At 42.2% G+C, this 12,711-nt stretch overlaps 1 protein-coding gene across 1 annotated transcript in view; it reads right to left on the bottom strand.

Moving 5' to 3' along the window:
• The window catches only part of LOC126267936 (ankyrin-3-like), a 227,418-nt gene extending 216,507 nt beyond the window's left edge, over positions 1-10,911 (bottom strand). Inside the window, exon 1 of the mRNA XM_049973247.1 lies at positions 10,513-10,911. Within this exon, the coding sequence (XP_049829204.1) occupies positions 10,513-10,911 (399 nt within the window). The remainder of the gene's footprint in view (positions 1-10,512) is intronic.
• Between the last annotated feature and the right edge of the window lie 1,800 nt (positions 10,912-12,711).

The following is a 12,711-nucleotide window of genomic DNA, read 5'->3' as shown; positions in this document are numbered from 1 at the left end:
TGACGGTGTGTGGCGGAGGGTACCTTGAGTACCTCTATCGGTTCTCCCTTCTATTCCAGTCTCGTATTGTTCGTGGAAAGAAATATTGTCGGTATGCCTCTGTGTGGGCTCTAATCTCTCTGATTTAATCCTCATGGTCTCTTCGCGAGATATACGTAGGAGGGAGCAATATACTGCTTGACTCCTCGGTGAAGGTATGTTCTCGAAACTTCAACAAAAGCCCGTACCGAGCTATTGAGCGTCTCTCCTGCAGAGTTTTCCACTGGAGTTTATCTGTCATCTCCGTAAGGCTTCCACGATTATTAAGTGATCCTGTAACGAAGCGCGCTGCTCTCTGTTGGATCTTCTCTATCCCTTCTATCAACTCTATCTGGTACGGATCCCACACCGGTGAGCAGTATTCAAGCAGTGGGCGAACAAGTGTAATTTAACCTATTTCCTTCGTTTTCGGACTGCATTTCCTTAGGATTCTTCCAATGAATCTCAGTCTGGTACCTGCTTTACCGACGATTAATTTTATCTGGTCATTCCATTTTAAATCACTCCTAATGCCTACTCCCAGATAATTTATAGAATTAACTGCTTCCAGTTGAGGACCTGCTATATTGTAGCTAAATGATAAAGGATCTTTCTTTCTATGTATTCGTAGCACATTACACGTGCCTACATTGAGATTCAATTGCCATTCCCTGCACTATGCGTCAATTCGTTACAGATCCTCCTGCATTTCAGTACAATTTTCCATTGTTACAACCTTTCGATATACTACAGCATCATCCGCAAATAGCCTCAGTGAACTTCCGATGTTATACACAAGGTCATTTATGTATATTGTGAATAGCAACGGTCCTACGACACTCCCCAGCGGCGTACCTGAAGTCACTCTTACTTCGGTAGACTTCTCTCCATTAAGAATGACATGCTGCGTTCTGTTATCTAGGAACTCTTCAATCCAATCACACAATTGGTCTAATAGTCCATATGCTCTTACTTTGTTCATTAAACGACTGTGGCCTTGCGGAAGTAATGTTCCGTAGATTATTTCCCCGATTATTTTATCGATATGATGTGGAACAAGTTAGATTACAACATATATATATATATATATATATATATATATATATATATATATATATATATATACATTAATATTGCTAATATTAATATTACTGAAATTTTTAGTTCTACACATGCAACTACATTTAGAGGTACATTTTTTTACCATTTCTGAAACAGAGACTCGTCCGTAGAGTAGAAGGAGTTGTCCAAAAGAAATGATTTTAAGCTAGATTAAAAACTTGATTTGCTAGCTGCCAGACACTTTATGTCGTTGGGAAAACGATCAAAGATTTTTGTTGCTGAATAATGTACTCCTTTTTGAGCAACTGACAGCTTCAATAACGGGCACGAAAGGACATTTTTTCCTCTTGTGTTGTACATATGAACATCACTGTTCTTCGCGATCTGAGATGGATTATTTGTAACGAATTTCATTAGCGAATATATGTGCTCTGATGGTGCAGTTAAAATACATAAGTCCTTGAAAAGGTGCCTACATGACGTCCTTGGGTGAACACCTCTAATTATTCTCACTTGTCTCTTGTACAATCAGTACCCCAGAAAACTATTCCATAAGACATTATTGAGTGGAAATATGAAAATCACGTTAGTAGACTGATCTGATTATTACCCAGACTAGCGATTATACGAAGAGTGAAAGAAGCTGAACTTAGTTGTTTGAGAAGCTCAGTAATATGCTTCTTCCAATTCAAGTTGTCATCAATAGGAACACAAAAATTTTGGAGAAATCTACCCTGTAAACTGAGCCCTGTTCACATGCTACATCGATTGTCGGTATGCTCTATTCAGTGCATGGAACTGGATATAGTAAGTTTTTTTCAAAATTAAGGGAGAGTCTATTTTCTGAGAACCACTTAATAATTCTTTGAAATACGTATTTAACAATATCTTCAGCTGCTTTTTCTGGAATGGAATTACTACACTCGTGTCATCTGCAAAAAGCACTATTTTCGCTTGCTGAACGTTAAGCGGGAGGTCATTCACATGAATAGGGGACATAAGAGGAGCTAAAAATGATTCCTTTGTGATAACGCCCCATTCACTAAACTTTACCCTATTCAGCACAACTTTTTGCTTTCTGTTCATTTAGTATGATACAAACCAGCTGTTTGTATACCCTTCGAATCCATAAAAGCTGAATTTTTCTAAGAGTGTGACATGACCCACACAGTCAAATGCCTCGGAGAGATCACAAAAAATACCAACTGGCGATAATTTGTTATTTGGGGCTCGTGCTGTTTGATGGGTAAATGTGGAGATAGCATTCTCAGTCGAGTAACACTTCCGGAATCCGAACTGTGACGTGCTGAGTAAATTATTTTCACCTAAATGTAAGCCTACTCTTGAATACATAACTTTTTCGAATAGTTTAGAAAATGAAGTCAGCAATGAGCTAGGTCTGTAACTATTTAAGTCACTCTTGTGCCCTTTCTTAGGAAGAGTTTTGACAGTTGCGTATTTCAATCTGTCTGGAAAATTCCCTGTGCCAGCGAAACATTACATATATCGCTAAGGACTCCACTTATTAAATTAGAACAACACTTCAAAATTCTGTTAGAGACTCCATCAACACCACATGAGCTCTTGTTTTTCAGTATATTTATAATTCCCGTAATTTCAGTGGGGGATGTTGGTGCTATTTCTTACGGCCTAAAGTCCTGGGGAATCACATTTTAACACATTTTTTTGCTTCTTCAACTGAACCCGTTAACCCTATTTTTAGTGCTAAATTCAGAAAGCGATTGCTAAAAATATTTGCAACTTGTGAATTATCACTCACAACATCATCACTTAGCTTTATTGCTATGGTATGCTTAGCACTGTCAGGCTGCCCCGTCTCACATTTGACACTATTCCATATAGTTTTTATCTTATTATCCGCATTATTAATTTCTGTCAGAACACATAAGCTTCTCGACTGCTTAATGACTTTACTTAAGACATTTCAGCATCTTTTGTAGTAAGCAAGTAACGTCGGATACTGACTTATTCTGGCCTGTCCATAATTTCCCTCTTTCTCTTAAACAATATCTTAATTCCCTTAGTAATCCATGGCTTACTTGACTTTGTAATGGCTTTTTTGGATAACGTTTCAGGAAAGCAACTCTCAAATATTGAGATAAATTTACGATGGAATAAATTGAATGCGGCATCAGCGTCATTTGCTGCGTGTACTTCATCCCATTCTACCTGTTCTAGGCTGCACTTAAAGCTCTGTATCCTGTGCGCATTACTAAGCCCCCCTGCCTTGTATGAACTTGCCCGAATCCTGTAAGGTGCTAGTTGTGTTATTTCAATTAACTATGCATCATGATGACGAGCAAAATCGGTATAGTTTTGAGAGAACTATCTGCATCAAAACTCCTTGTAATAGAACCTCTTTCTTCTGATATATCGAAAAACAATTCCCTTCTGTGTCTTGTCGCTGAGGATATTACATATACCGCATTTACTCCATTGGAGCTGGAGGCCAGTGCTCCAAGTCCTTTGCGCAGATCTCCACAAACTTTTGTCACATGTACTTTAGGAAGACCATATCCAGCAAACTATTACTCATACGAGGGCACTCCTGTATTGTTCCTTCATAAGCAGTGTAAAAAAAAAAATTAAAAAAAGAAAAAAGAAATCTTTCATTCCCCTTGCAGCTATAGCACTTTTTCACATCAAATCCATACCTTCCCTTAAGAGAGGACATAGTCATTTTCTTTGCACTCCTCACGCACTATATAAGCCTGCTGCTCAAGGCAACTCTACCACGTATATCCTACTATTAAGCATAATACTTGGCCAATATCTAAATGATGGCGATACAATACAATACTGAGCAAACATCAGTGATGGGCAGACATGTCACATAAGTTTTTCCCTTGCGTGTGGTCCCAGAGAGGAGCAATCGTCTTACGAGGCTCACTCCAAAATCCATCTTTTGTTCTACATGTTTGAAAGTTTTACAGTGTGTAGATGCATCCTTTAGGCACAATATTTTCATTTCTCCACATAATTTCCATCTCTCTCAACTGGCTTACGCCATCTTGGAACCAGGGCCTGTATACCCACACGGTAATATTCTGGGCCAGCCTGTTGGAGCCACTGTTTGGCAGCGTGCGCAAGGGGATCATCATCTTCAAGCCTCGTTCCACGAAGAGAGTCTTTAAGTTTCCCAAAGAGATGACAGTCACATGGAGCCGGGTCAGGACTGTAAGGCGGGTTTTTCAGTGTTGTCCATCCGAGTTTTGTGATCGCTTTCATGGTTATTTGACTGACATGTGGCCGTGCATTGTCGTGCAACAGCAAAACATCCTGCTTTGCTGACGTGGTCGAACACGACTCAGGCGAGCTTGAATTTCTTCAGTGTCGTCATCACATATGAAACACACTTTATAGTGGTTCCACTTGGCATGATGTCCACAAGCAAGAGTCCTTCGGAATCGGAAAACATCGTAGCCATAACTTTTCCAGCAGAAGGTGTGGTTTTGAATTGCTTTTTCTTGGGTGAATTTGCATGATGCCACTCCCCTGATTGCCTCTTCGTCTCTGGTGAAAAATGATGGAGCCATGTTTCATCAACTGTCACAATTCTTCCAAGAAATTCATCTCCACCATTCACGTACTGTTCCAAAAGTTCGCTGCATACTGTTTTTCTTGTTCTTTTGTGAGCCACTGTCAACATCCTGGGAACCCACCGGGCACAAACCTTTTTTAACGCCAACACTTTCCGTATTCTGCAAACACTTCCTTCCCCTATCCCAACGTAGCGTGACAGTTCGTTCACTGTGATGCGTCTGTCAGCAGACACCAATTCGTTAACCCTGTCCACATTGTCTGGAGTGTGTGCAGTACGAGGCCTGCCGCTGCGAGGACAATCTTCGATATTGCCGTGCCCGCTTTCATCACGTAACCTGGTTGCCCACCAACTAACTGTACTGCGATCGACAGCAGCATCTCCGTACACCTTTTTCAACCTCTTGTTGGATGTTTCCCGCTGTCTCGCTTTCACAGCACAGGATTTCTATGACAGCACATTGCTTCTGACGAACGTCAAGTGTAGCAGCCACCTTGAAGACATGCTGTGACGGCGCCACTCACAGGAACAGGTTGAACGAAGTTTGAAAACAAGCGGGAAGGATGTATCTACCACTGTAAAACTTTCACACATGCAGATTGAAAACTGTATTTTTACAAAAATAGTGTGCATTTCTTTTGGAGTGACCCTCGTACAAATAGCCAGATGTTAAAAACACGATCGCAATGGCCATGTTACAAGCGGTTTTGGCTCTACAGGCGCTCACAAGTATCGCTAACGATTCCACGTTAAAAACTATACAAGATATATAAATCGAGATAAGGAATTACCTCCGAATGAAGTGGTTTTTCCACACAAATATAGCGACACTGAATATAGACGGTGACCGTCGGAGTGTGTATTAACAGACCGACAGAGCGGTTACACGTTGCCCACGGTGTAAGCTTACAATAAAATCAGCACTCAAAAATGTTCTGCACTGAATAATGAAAAGTTACCTAGTACTATCAGATGGATCTTTTGTTAACGCTATCACCTGAAATATTAATTACTGAAAAATGATGAAACAGTAAATAAATAAAATTCTATAAACATCCACTAACATTTGACTGTTCCAAAATATGCTGTTTGTAATGTTTGCAAATAGCAATAAAGAAGATATCCTATTCAAAACTGTAGCAGTTATTGACAGAAATTATAATATGAGTAAATATTAGCTCTTCAACACTTTGTGTTATTACTGTTAATAAGTATGAAAAGCAGTGCTTCTGATGCATGCATAATTTCTGCTTGATACGTAAAAGAGGCAACTAGTCGGAAACATTTTTCATCTCCCACGCAATGTCTTTGCATAAATGTCTTTTGTTTTCTTTCATTATTAAAATATTATTAACTGCAAGATGAACCCATCACCATAAGTAATGCATTAGGGACTTTGCATTCTAGGAAGTCCAAACCAATGTCGCGTCCCACTGACGAGTCCTGGGAGGGAGTACGAAGGACAACACGAATGCGCGTGGCGAAACTCACCGACAAGGTACGTCGAAAACACCGCCTGCTCTTCACTTGCTTGGCTGAAAAGTAGGCTATTGAGTGGGTTAGAGTACGGCAGGAACGTCGGGGATCCACGGAGGATATCATAAAGGGGAAGACAGGGTTACTGTTACTGGAAGCACCCCCTGGCACATTCCCTGTGTACCAGTCTATCTGCAGAGTATCTACATTTGGTTATAAGACTTCCTGTTCTTCCCTGAGCCCAAGTCTCGTGCCGGCCTGAGTGTCGACTGCACCGGATTCCTACAAGTCCAGCCCCTGCCACGCAGTGGCTCTGGCAGTCCTCCTCCCGACGAATGTCCAACAGAAGACTTTTCCAGCAGGGTGGAGAGCCCTTTTATTGGCGTCTTTGCGCACGTCCACGTCCTTTTGGAAGTATCTACCCTTACGCATACGAGTGGGGCTGATCATGCGGGAATGCGTGACGCTCGCATGGCGTACACGCATGATATTCCCACACTGACTGGGTCAAGGGTCACTTTTCCTCGCTTACTCCGAGCGTCGTGATGCTGCAGAGTCCGCCCTTGCTAGCAGATCACATAGTAAGCAGTGGCTGCGTCCGGTCACGTACGCACCTCTGCTGCTCTGACTAAGAATTTATGGTCTACTATACTACTGAATTTAGCTTGTTATTTCTGCTATTCGCGACACCTCCGTTTCCCAGGGGAAAATTTTGTAAGCTCGGACCTCCGAGGCTGTAAAATTCTCGTTCTCTAATATCGGATGCCAGTGAAACTTGCCAGCCTGTATTTTCGATTAGTTTTCCACATTACAGAATTTCATACATACACTACATTGACATGTGTAAGAAAACATGTGTATGGCATCACATACACAAGGATCAAAATTTATACATACAGATATGTGGGTCTCTTTGACAGATTCATATATAGTACATACTTCGACGTAAGTTATTTTTCGACGTTTTGCATTTATATACACTTTTGTCATATTTATTTTCAGTATTTCACGCAGTAGTACATATATATACATTATTACCTAATTTTTACATACAACATTAAAGTTTTACACAGTATTTGTTAATACTCAAGGTTTCACAGAACATTACACGTTTTCACAGTATATTTTAAAACAGTACTATTACTCACAGTATATTTTAATGCTTACGGTTTCACAAAACATTACATTTTCACAAACAATACATTTTAATGCTAAAGACTTCACAAAACATTATATTTTTACGCGGTATATATTCTCCCTTCCTAATTTATCTTTTGTCAGTCCTGGGTACTAATGGTTGCACTATAGGTACATGTGATTCACTCTTTTTAGTCATTCGTGGTGTCTGACTGAGCTCTGTTCACTGCACTTTGTCAGGGAAAGGAGTACGCTGTATATTTTTAACTCGTATTCTCCTATGTCCTCGTCCTCTCCGCATTGTTCAGAATGTGGGTTCAAAATGGCTCTGAGCATTATGCGACTTACTTCTTAGGTCATCAGTCGCCTAGAACTTAGAACTAATTAAACCTAACTAACCTAAAGTCATCACACACATCCATGGACGAGGCAGGATTCGAACCTGTGACCGTAGCGGTCGCTCGGTTCCAGACTGCAGCGCCTAGAACTGCACGGCCACTCCAGCCGGCTCAGAATGTAGGGAAGGAGTGTATCGTACATTTCTTTTATAACGGCTATTAGCTACCACTGTATTCGTCACACACACCTTGGTACAACAACTTCATTCGACTTCACACAGTTTTCTACCACACTTTCTACAGCACTTATAATAAATACACGGACAACACGTTACAAACATTATGCATATTATTACTGACCCCGAGTATCCCCACATGGAATACATACTCTGCGACCATCATCGGAAGGTCGTTCGTAGCTAGTAATTTATTTCATCTTGTAGTTCATCTGTTTTACGGCCTGCTATGTTTAGGTCATCTAAATGTCTTACAATATGCTCTGAAGGTAACACTATAGATATTGGGTGACTTCTTGCGTCTCATCATTTATTATACAACACTCTATGTCTAAATTTAACTTAGGTACTATGTCTCTTCAACTGATATTAGAACTAATACCATGGTCCGTCCGCCTGTAGCACGAGTTCGGTACCATAACCTTTACACTGGCTTGTAAAAGTTAGTTTCCCAGAGCCTCTTATAATAAGGTCGTTAGGAGGCAGTTCATTACACAACATGGCTAAGCCCTCGTCCTTTGGTGCGACATACAACCATTCATTGTCTTGTATCTGCGTTCAGATACTTTCGTTTATTATAATATATTTTAGATTGCAATCTTTCGGAATTTCTCGTATTGGTTGTAGTATATGAGCTTAACATCGCTTGTGGTCATAAGTGGCCAGTAGAACAAACCTTTGTCTGCAGATCTGATGTGTCAATGCGACTGTTTTACACTGTAATTGGTCACTGGACAGTAGCGCATATTGTCGTTTCGCATAATCGATAATGAGATAGCTTTTCTCAGGCACTATGTAAGCGAACAACCACTTTGCCTTATCATACTCCGCGCGTAATAGCCATATTCTGTATAATGTGTATACATTACTATCCACTTGTGGTACATTTAACATATAGCTTAATGTATTGCGGGCTACAAATACATCTATTACACGAAGTAACAGATACCCTTGGTCCTTGGTGAGTTCAATGGGAATTTTTTTTGTCTTTCAAGTCCTCTTTCATTAGCTCTAAATACTTGACTACTTGTACTGGATTGATTAAATGTGGCTCTAACAGACCTTTCTGCGCGTTCACGATTGCAGAGATCAATAAGTCGTATTCCCGCTCAGGTTCATTAAACATTTCTGTAGTCAGAATTAACCGTTCGGTGATAATTACCAGAATCAGAGTCTGCTGTATCTTTTTGCTAGTACTATTCTCGTACTCCTGTACATGGATCAGTTTCTTATCCCTTCTGCAATTATCTGAGTAATCCTGGTTACTACGATAAGCATTTTTACCTCAGTCAGAGAAGCTCTTACTATTGTTACTTGTTCTTTGGACAGGCGCAACAGCTCCCTCTATTGCTCTTCTAGCACGTCTATTTCAGCTTTGAAGAATGCTGCATCGTCTTCATCTAATATACTGAACAGCACTTTACTTTTCTCTCCGATAAAGTTTAATATTCCTCTTTTGGTCCTTGTTTGTTCTTGCCCGACCAACCGGTCAATCAACACTTGTGATCCTGTGATTTTGCTTACATACCACTTCACTGTTTGATGTGCGTTCTCGCACTCTTCGGTGCTTACTTTCACCTGATTCAGCTTACTTATGCAATGTGCGATCGCTCTGTTGGCGAGCACCTGTGTTTGTTCATACTTTTCATGCAGCTCTGGGACGTTAAATAGCTAACAACTCTCCACGTTGTACTGTACAAGCTAACTATGCCCTGGTTATCGTAATAAATCCCTGGAGCGGACTAGAATTGCTGTATTCATATGTCCTACGGCGGTGCTTCTCAAACCCACGAGGCCTGTGTGCAAGATACTCCCGACAATGGCTGCCTCCCACAGTGCCTTCATCCCTGGCAGGTGCAAGAGAAACGCACATCGCCCTCCTCTGCTCTTACATTTTCTGGCTCCTCTCTTCTTTTACATTACGGCCCTCTAAGAAGCTTCCCCATTTGTCCCTAGTAAAAGTCCTTTAATCTATTGGCGTGCACTTTTATACATTTCGTTCCTTTGAGCCTAATTATAACGTTAGGTCCTTGTACATCAACCACAGTAAATGGTCCTCGCCACGGGCTATCTAGTTTCTTTGACCGTCCCCTACGCACGCCCTCGTCATGCAACAAAACTCGGTGTTTATTTCTAAATTCCTTCCGGTTTTGCTTATTGTCATAATTACTCTTATTTTTCTTGTCTTGCAATACGGGTATCCTGATGTATCATCTGCATCCTCTGTCAGAGCTCAGTCACATATTCCTCATAACTGTAGATCACGTTTGCTGGTTTCTTTTGTATCCATACGGATGAACTGCACTTTCTGCCAAAAACCAGCTCGAACGGGGTGTACCCCGTGGTACTGTGAGGGGTAGTGTTGTAAACAAAACTTGTAAATGCAATCCATACGTCCCAATTCGTTTGATCTTTATTAATATAATTACTTCGCATCTCGGACAGGGTACGGTGTGTATACTCTAGTGCTCCATTGGACTGAGGATGGTACGCTGTCGTCTGAATCTTTTCTATCCTTAATATCTTACAAACTCCCTTCATAGTAACTCCTATGAATGTCACTCATCAGAGCTGTCAGGACCCCAAACTTTAAAACTAGGCTTTGCACTAATTTACGCGTGACTGTATCAGCGTTTTGCCGGTCGATTGGTTCGTGAGGTAATCCTCAAATGTCATAATATACCTGATTCAAAATTGGGTAACCAATGTCGCATTTTTCAAAGATGAATTCGGGGGTTGGAGTTAGCTCTAACGGTTGCTCAGTCTTTCGCTGTGTTACCTTGCAACATTCACACGTCCTTCTTCCCATTCTCTGATGTTCACCTGCTGCAGATACGTGCATCTCCTCCAGTACCGCCAGTTTACCGGCGGCGCTCAGGGCTGCTTCTCCGCTCATCGCGGCCGCGCCAGCTGCCTCTCCCTGGCTCGCTACTTTGTTTGCCCCTAACGTCCCCGCTACCTCGCCGCTGCCTGTCCCACTGCTCGTCTTCACGTGTGCGGTCTCTCCCTGCTTGCCTCCGCCCTGGTCCTTCTCATATGCTGCCTCCTCAGTCGCTAGTTGGGGTTGTCTGCCGCCATCCATCACTCTTACAATACGCGATAACGCATCTGAAATGCGGTTTTGTTTATCTTCCTTATACAGGATCTGATAATCGTATTCTTCCAACTTTAAGTAGTCTTGACGACAGATCCGTAAAATTTCCCAACCACACCAGCGGTTTATGGTCCGTAATTATTTTGAACTTTCTTCCGAATAGATATGGTCGGAAGTATTTAACTGCTCACACTGTTGCAAGCAACTCCCGTTCTACTGTACTATAATTCAACTCTGCCTTATTGAGCACAAGTGACATATACACCACTGGCCACTAAAATTGCTACACCACGAAGATGACGTGCTACAGACGCGAAGTTAAGCCGACAGGAGAAGATGTTGTGATATGCAAATGATTAGCTTTTCAGAGCATTCACACAAGGTTGGCGCCGGTGGCGACACCTACAACGTGCTGACACGAAGAAAGTTTCCAACCGATTTCTCATACACAAACAGCAGCTGACGGGCGTTGCCTGGTGAAACGTTGTTATGATGCCTCGTGTAAGGAGGAGAAATGCGTTCCATCACGTTTCCGACGTTGATAAAGGTAGTATTGTAGCCTGTCGCGATTGCGGCTTATCGTATCGCGACATTGCTGCTCGCATTGGTCGAGATCCCATGAGTGTTAGCAGAATATGGAATCGGTGGGTTCAGGAGGGTAATACGGAACGCAGTTCTGGATCCCAACGGCCTCGTATCACTAACAGTCGAGATGACAGGCATCTTATCTGCATGGCTGTAACGGATTGTGCAACCATGTCTCGATCCCAGAGTCAACAGATGGGGACGTTTGCAAGGCAACAACCATCTGCACGAACAGTTCGACGACGTTTGCAGCAGCATGGATTATCAGCTGGGAGACCATGGCTGCGGTTACCCTTGACGCTGTATCACAGACAGGAACGCCTGCGATGATGTACTCAACGACGAACCTGAGTGCACGAAAGGCAAAAGTCGTTTTTTCGGATGAATCCAGGTTCTGTTTACAGCTTCATGATGGTCGCATCCGTGTTTGGCGACATCGTGGTGAACGCACATTGGAAGCTTGTATTCGTCATCGCCATACTGGAGTATCGGCCGGCGTGATGGTATGTGGTGCCATTGGTTACACGTCTCGGTCTCCTCTTGTTCGCATTGACGACACTTTGAACAGTGGACGGTACATTTCAGATGTGTTACGACCCGTGGCTCTATCCTTCATTCCATCCCTGCGAAAACCTACGTTTCAGCAGGATAATGCACGATCAGTACGGGCCTTTCTGGATACAGAAAATGTACATGTGTTGCCCTGGCCAGCACATTCTCCAGATCTCTCACCAATTCAAAACGTTTGGTCAATGGTGGCAGAGCAACTGGCTCGTCACAATACTCCAGTCACTACTCTTGATGAACTGTGGTATCGTGTTGAAGCTGCATGGGGAGCTGTAACTGTACACGCTATCCACGCTCTGACTCGATGCCCAGGCGTATCAAGGCCGTTATTACGGCGAGAGCTGGTTGTTCTGGGTACTGATTTCTCAGGATCTATGCACCCAAATTGCGTGAAAATGTAATCACATGTCAGTTCTAGTATAATATATTTGTCCAATGAATACCTGTTTATCATCTGCATTTCTTCTTGGTGTAGCAATTTTAATGGCCAGTAGTGTACCTCACTGTCAGGACCTTTCCCCTTGAACCTTGGCTCAGGTACGTGCCCAGCGCGTACTTGCTCACGTCTGTCTTTACCATGAATTCTTTTGTGAAATCCCGGCACTGTAGAATCTGTGGACTAACTCTCCTTCAGTT

The sequence above is a fragment of the Schistocerca gregaria genome, chromosome 4 (genome assembly GCF_023897955.1).
Source record: "Schistocerca gregaria isolate iqSchGreg1 chromosome 4, iqSchGreg1.2, whole genome shotgun sequence".
NCBI classification, from domain to species: domain Eukaryota; kingdom Metazoa; phylum Arthropoda; class Insecta; order Orthoptera; family Acrididae; genus Schistocerca; species Schistocerca gregaria.
Note: the sequence above shows the minus strand (reverse complement) of the source record. Positions and strands in the feature narration are given on the sequence as shown.